The sequence below is a fragment of the Notothenia coriiceps genome, unplaced genomic scaffold, assembly GCF_000735185.1.
Source record: "Notothenia coriiceps isolate Sejong01 unplaced genomic scaffold, NC01 NC01_scaffold00017858, whole genome shotgun sequence".
Classification (NCBI taxonomy): domain Eukaryota; kingdom Metazoa; phylum Chordata; class Actinopteri; order Perciformes; family Nototheniidae; genus Notothenia; species Notothenia coriiceps.
Window position 1 is genome coordinate 82,993 of NW_011350559.1, and position 7,247 is coordinate 90,239.

Below are 7,247 nucleotides of genomic sequence, written 5' to 3' on the forward strand. Positions count from 1 at the left end.
TTTCACACATGAACTCAATCAAAAGTAGCACTCGCTGCTCCCTGACTGACAGCACTCTTCACCAATGTCTTAGGATTGCATTGACATCCTATGAGCCAAAAATCACTGCTCTTGTTCAAAACAAAAAATGTCCCTTCTCCCATTGAGAAAGTCAGCGATGACAAATCACAAATGAGGTGATAGTAAGCACCTAGTTTACTATAGTAGACGTGTAGTGTAGTATTCATTAATGTTAGTTACCCGTATCCTTTGTTATGGGTTTGTGCACTGAAGGGTTTGACAGTTCTTTCTGTATTCATTTAAATGCACTTTGTAATGTGTCTGGGTCAAATGTGACCAAAACGTATGATTTTTTTGTTATTACTTGAAAAGTGAAAAAATAGTATTGCTACAGTACTACCTCTTTGTGTTGCATTGGAGCTCTTTAGCTGTTTTTTTTGTATGTGAGGACATTTATTAAGACTGCTATTATTGTATTCAGTTAAATGCACTTTGTGATGTGCCTGGTTAAAAAAAAAACCTGAATATTTGACTTCTAAAGCAAACAAATGTAATGCTACAACTGTGCACATTTTTTTCAGATTCTGTTAAATTAATGCTAATTTGTTGTGTTTTTATGCACTTTTTGACCTACCTTTGTTAGATGAACAATGAATAAAAATTGGATGTTTTTCATCGCAGTAATATGTGTTGGTTTAAAATGTGTCACTACCTGCTTTTTACAGGCCGCTGAATGTCTGGCCCAGCTGAATTTTGTAGTTATAAAATCTGGCCCAACTGAATGTGTAATTGAATAGCCCTGTTCTACACAATAGGCCTATAGTACATGTAAGCAGATATGTATCGGAGATAAAGGTGGAAGAAACCCACAAGTACCGAAAACAGAAAATATTGTAACATGTCGATAATTTTCCTCACAGGATAATAAGCTTTACTAATGTTTTGTTTCAGATCTCAAAGGTCTCCAATGCAACACTCAAGAAGTTTGGCGTGAGACTCTTTAAACCCACCAAGAGTCTTGTTTTCCCCTGGTTTGGGGGCCCCGACTCCTCCCTGAAGGGCGTGAAGCTCCTCTCCGCCCAAAGCACAGACAATAACAAAGTCATTTATAAAGAAGCCACAGTCCCAAAGTGTAATTCTTTCTACAGCCTGTTCGGCCTCCCCCTGGTGGGCCGTATGGACGCGGAGGTGGTGCTCACCGGTTCTGAGCTGGACACACTCGCTGTGAGCCAGGCCACAGGACTCCCCAGTGTGGCTCTTCCACGGGGGGTCAGCTGCCTCCCACCCATCTTGCTGCCTTACCTGGAACAGTTCAAGAGAGTGACGCTGTGGCTGGGAGACGACATTCGCTCCTGGGAGGCGTCGAAGATCTTCTCTCGTAAGCTGGGTCTGAGGCGCTGCTCGCTGGTGCGGCCCGGGGAGTACAGACCCTGTCCCATGGAGGCGCTGGCTCAGGGGAAGAACCTGGGACACATCATCAAATCCTCCATCCCAGCAGCACATAAGTCCATCGTGTCCTTCAAGCAGCTCAGAGAGGACGTGTACGGGGAGCTGTCGAACACAGAGCAGGTGGCCGGAGTGAAGTGGTCCAGGTTTCCCGAGCTCAACAGGATCCTGAAGGGACACCGCAAGGGGGAGCTGACTGTTTTCACAGGTATGAAGAAGAACCATGATGCTTAAAGACCAAGTTCTGAATCACAGTTCATAGTATTGTCTTTGTTGTTGTTTAATTCTAATACTAAATGATCAACCAACTCTACAGTTCCCCTAGGCCCAAAAGAGTCGTTGCATCTTTTGGCACATTATTTTGGTTTTCTAGCCCACAAAACCATAGTTGATATTTTTGAATATCTCCTGGTTATTTTCTTGATTAATGTTGTCTAAACAATTTCAGAAAATGGCAAATAAATGTATATCCCAGGTTGTCAAATGCTAAGTTGATGTTAAAATGTATTGTTTTATCAGTCCTAGGGATGTAACGATATATCGGATATCGTGGTAAATAAATGTCTCAACATTTATTTATTTTTAAACCTTTATTTAACCAGATGTTCCCATTGAGATCATCGATCTCTTTTTCAAGGGAGACCTGTCCAACATGGCAGCAAGTAGGTTACAACATGAACATAAAACAACAGATAACACAAAAGGACATTGTATTTACAGGGCTACATGTACATACCTAGAGACATTGACAAGTACCAACAGTATATTTATATCTCGCCCTGTCAATAAGCCTCACCTTCTTGGCAAAAACTGTATTGTTTTTGAAGTGGTGGAGAGAGAATGCACAGTTTTACCCACTGTAGTCACCCATGGCCAAAGCATATCTCTCTGTCCCAGCAACATCAGTACAAAGCAAGAGAGTTGTTTCCACAGCAGGGGATATTGTAAACGCCCAAACATCCCAGCTTCTACCTGGAAATGTGGACATGCTCATATTTCTAAAAGATAACCTTGATGATGCTGAGTGAGTGAGTTAGTGAGTTAGAGTTGAGTTACTTGAAAAACAACTTGAAAGTGAAACTTGATTTATTCTATTGCAGGGTCTGATTATTATATTGTTGACACTTTAAAATACTACTAAAATGCTGTACAAATCAGATTTATATATTTATTGAATAAAGAAAAAAAATTAAAGTAAAAAAAGATCACATTTGTTTTCCTTTATTTTTCCATAGCGCGATAAATATCGTACCGTGGACTTTTTATCGCGATATTATCGTACCGTGAGTTTTTGGTATCGTTACATCCCTAGTCAGTCCACAACCCAAAGATAGTCAGTTAAATAAGATATAAAACTGAAAAAATAAGGAGTTCTCGAAATTTGGTATGATTTAAAAACAGCATTTTTAGATATTTTCATTCAAAACAGCTCCAAAGGCAGCAAAGGGTTCTCTACAACCGACCTTCTGAATGTCAGAGTTAGAAATGTGGCCACTAGTTTGTGAAAACATTTAACAAAAATATAATAGTTGTGCTTCAACTAGTTTGAATGCTCCCAAGTGGTCAAGAAAAAATGAAACTAAAATGTATCCATTGGTCTTAATATATATGTTTGTTTTTATAACCAGGTCCCACTGGCAGTGGGAAGACCACCTTTATCAGCGAGGTTGCTCTGGACCTCTGCATGCAGGGCGTCAACACGCTGTGGGGCAGCTTTGAGATCAACAACGTGCGTCTGGCCAAGGTCATGCTCACTCAGTTTGCCATGCAGAGGCTGGAGAACAACCTGGAGCAGTACGACTTCTGGGCAGACAAGTTCGAAGAGCTGCCTCTCTACTTTATGACTTTCCACGGGCAGCAGAACATCAAGTAAGTGTGTCAATGAATATGTCCTTCTAAATCCCAGTAGGCATCCCATGCTACATTTCCTAGTGCTTTAGCCAAGACCATACAATCAATTAATTAAACTGGATTCTGTCAAAAATAGCTGTAGGAATATGCCAGTGTTTGCTTTTAACTTGCTTTAATTCTTTGATATGGTGCCAAATTCAAGCTAAAAAGGGCTGCAAGGATAAGTCAGAAAACAAACTGACATCTACTCATTGGTTAAGCCCTTTAAAGAGGACATATTGTGCTCAATTTTAAGGCTATACGTGTAAATTGGGTCTCTACTAGAACCTGTTCACATGCTTTAATTTTGAGCAGCTGTCTCTTTGGATCCCTTTTCTGAAAAAGCCATCGGTGGTGGTACATTCTAACAAGTTACATAGAAAGGGGAGCCAGATCTGAAAGGCTTGTTGAATCCCATGTTTACCGAATGACATTGTTTTTTCATGATGTCGCCCCCAAAAAAGAGCTAATTTTCAGTTTATTATTTTGGGTTTTGTTTTGTTAGTTTTACAGAAACAGATATTTGAAGACCGTGCATTATTTTTACTGACTGTACAATTAATGGACGGATTTTCAATAGGGCGGTGCTGGACACAATGCAACATAGCGTCTACCTGTATGATATCAACCACGTCATCATCGACAACCTGCAGTTCATGATGGGGCAGGAAAACCTCTCAGTAGACAAGTGAGTAAGATTTAAAACAAATATAAAGAAAAACAACCTTTTTTTCATGTTCCACTCTCAGTTTCATCAATGTTGCTTTCCCATCACAAATACGTAATGACATGATGTTTCCAGGTTTGCTGTCCAGGACCACATTATTGGAGCCTTCAGGAAGTTTGCCACCAACAGCAGCTGCCACGTCACGCTGGTCATTCACCCGAGGAAAGAGGAGGACGACCGGGATCTGCAAACAGCATCCATCTTCGGATCAGCAAAGGTAAGACAGAAAAAGGTGTAGAACTCGGGATCAGAATTGTATTTTAAGAAAATTTGATTCACAAGTTTATACACTTAATTCTTTTTAAATAGGACATGGGGACTCAAGGAGAGGACAGAACAAAACATTGAATCAAAAAAAGTATATGGAAAATGTGATAAAAAAAAATATCAAATACATATAAACACTTAAAATAAATAAATAAAGGGTTTTAAAGTATAACAACACTGCACAAAACAATAGAATAAGAAATGATCAATCGCAAAATATTGTTTCAGATATAACAATTTAAAGAGTTTTTATACAAATCATTATTCACAAAAGGATAACAATTCTGAAAAACTGCTGGAAAGTGCTGGAATAGAAATTCAATCCCAACATATCCCCTATATTACTTGCTGTATTTTACTTTTCTTTAACATCCATTTCCTCTTATCGCCTATGCCTTTTCATTTTATACATTTGCTCGTGAGTGTCGCGCTCTTTTTCTATTTAAAAGTAGCTTATCTTTACAAATAAAAAAACCACTAATTGAGTTTGAGAATACAAATGTCCTGACCATGTTTACAAAGCTGCAGTCCTTTTTACTAGAAGCATCTCCACTTTTTTAACCCCTTCCAGGCCAGCCAAGAGGCCGACAACGTCCTGATCCTGCAGGAGAAGAAGCTAGTGACGTGTCCCGGCCGCAGGTCCCTGCAGGTCACCAAGAACCGCTTCGACGGAGACGTGGGCATCTTCCCTCTGGATTTCCTCAAGTCTTCGCTGACTTTCGAAGCTCCCATCCAAGGCAAGCACAAACTGAGGAAGGTCGCCTCCAAGCCGGAAAACGAGGGGGACGAGGGAAATAAGGTGGAGGTAAAGAAGGTAGAGGTTAAAAAAGAGAAAGCGGCCAAAATAGCAAAGGCTCCACGAACTGTAACCGGAAAAGAAAGCGTGCAGCAGTAACAATTATATAGTATACTTGTAAGGCAGAAGAGATTACTGGGATCGATAAAGTGTTAGATAGCAAGGATGTTTGACAGTTTTATGTCAATAACGAAAGGTTCAACTAAGCTGAATAGTAAGTATGTTGGAGCAATGCAAAATGAGCTTGTAATTCACAATGAAACAAATAATACTGTAATATTTCATTATGGAGCAAAGTATGAAGTATGTTCTGAGCAGAATGTGAAACAATGATGGGAAAGTGTTGGCACAGTATAAGCTTTTCTACTACTGTATATTAAGACAAAGTTCTCTGTTCAAAGTGTTTATGAAATACATCATGACTCGTTCAATTTCACAAAAAATGCCGTTTTCATGGTAATGTCCAGTATTTCACGGTAGAACACTATCACTCTGTCTGCGTGCCAGGCTGATACAAGCACTTGCACATTGCCTTAGTGTGCTCTCTACTGACATTTTGTCCAAGGAGGATTTATTGTATGAGCTACTTTTTTTTAAAATAAAATGCTTGAATGCTAAAATGTCTGTTTTCTTATTTGATCAACAGATGGCAGTGTATGCTTTATTACAGATAGAAACTTCCACAGTTAATATTGCCACCCTTTTTCAACACATGGCTAAAAATGTGTTTTTTATTTAGCTTAGTCTTTGGGTTTCAATAGCAGATTTATTGATTTGTCTCAGATGTCTGTGCTTGATACTAACAAGCTTTAAAGTGCACATTTAAGCATTTTACCACCAATAATTTAACTCATGCACTATTTAGCAACACTGGAAGCACTGTATTGCCTCTTGTGTCATTCCTTTCTATATACATATTCAGTAAGCTGGTGATTTATAAGATAATCAGAGATTCTTTGAAGGATTTAACAGTGAATAAAGGATGTCAAATTAGCTCATTATTGCATCTAAAGCAGTAAAATGCAACCAACACATCGATAAAATGAATTTAAAACAACATCATATAAAAGTAAAAGACTCAGAGGGAACATTTTACTGCACTATTCCTGTTTATCATGTACATTTTGATGGAAAAACATGCTTGTATTTAGCAGGAGTTTTACTTGTAGTTGAGTATTTTCCCAGTTTGTCAGTACTTCTTCCACCACTGCAGATTACACATTAGGTTCAAAGGGTTCCATTATGTTTTAATGCACCTGCCTAATGGGGTTTTTTTCATTGTGAAATTGAGCCATCTCCGGTGTCACATTCCACAATCCATTATTTAGACTTGGTGACTTTAATAAATGCAAATGTGTTTCAAGACATCTTCATATTAATATTTCATGGGTAAAGTCAATTGCCCCGCCCGGGCTGCAGCAGTGTGGGGTTACATGTGGAATCAGCAGCTTTCAGAGGTGAGAAGCTGCTCTCTGCTGTACTGCTCTCTGCTGCAGCATCTATTGGTGCTTGCAGTGTTGTATTTCATCACAGTCACTGCGAAGCCAAATACAAATTCAGATTTATGACAGAGAGGGAAGGGTTTACTGTGGGAATATGGAAGTGCCAGAGTGTTTGATATCAGGGCTTCTGATGGTTTTCAACATGGGTAATCCAAACAGCTGGTTTTTGTCTCTACCTGGGAGTCTCTAAATAGTGGACCTTTCCCTTTTGGAAATCTCATCAAGAGACTCTTGGACTCCAGTTGCATCAGAAACATGCCCATAGCAGGAGGCATGAAACATTAAACAATGATAACTTGTACAAACCAATACCATATTTCAATGTATGACACATATAGATGCATATATCAAAATTGAGGAAGCACTGCCTTGTCAAAACCTGCTGGCTATAATTTCCCACAGGGTTGTAAAGTAACAGACACCTGTAATCAGAATTACAAAAATACTTGAATCAACCCAGATTACATTTGAAAACACGTGCAATTAGATTATAGCCTGGTTAGATTGTCACGGATCACTTGATACATTTTGTTTACATCTTTAAATAAGATATTAATTTATCAAAAGTGCATTGCACATGTTGTAGTTTTATAGACTGCACTTGTAGTTTTTGGCAGCA

The 7,247-nt window shown here is 39.0% G+C and overlaps 1 protein-coding gene across 1 annotated transcript in view; it reads left to right on the plus strand.

The window, feature by feature from the left end:
* twnk (twinkle mtDNA helicase) overlaps positions 1–5,746 on the plus strand; it is an 11,380-nt gene extending 5,634 nt beyond the window's left edge. Inside the window, exons 3-7 of the mRNA XM_010777204.1 lie at positions 952–1,654; positions 3,075–3,315; positions 3,917–4,024; positions 4,139–4,280; positions 4,902–5,746. Coding sequence (XP_010775506.1) covers positions 952–1,654; positions 3,075–3,315; positions 3,917–4,024; positions 4,139–4,280; positions 4,902–5,225 — 1,518 coding nt within the window. The 3' untranslated portion in view covers positions 5,226–5,746. The remainder of the gene's footprint in view (positions 1–951; positions 1,655–3,074; positions 3,316–3,916; positions 4,025–4,138; positions 4,281–4,901) is intronic.
* Positions 5,747–7,247: the final 1,501 nt, after the last annotated feature.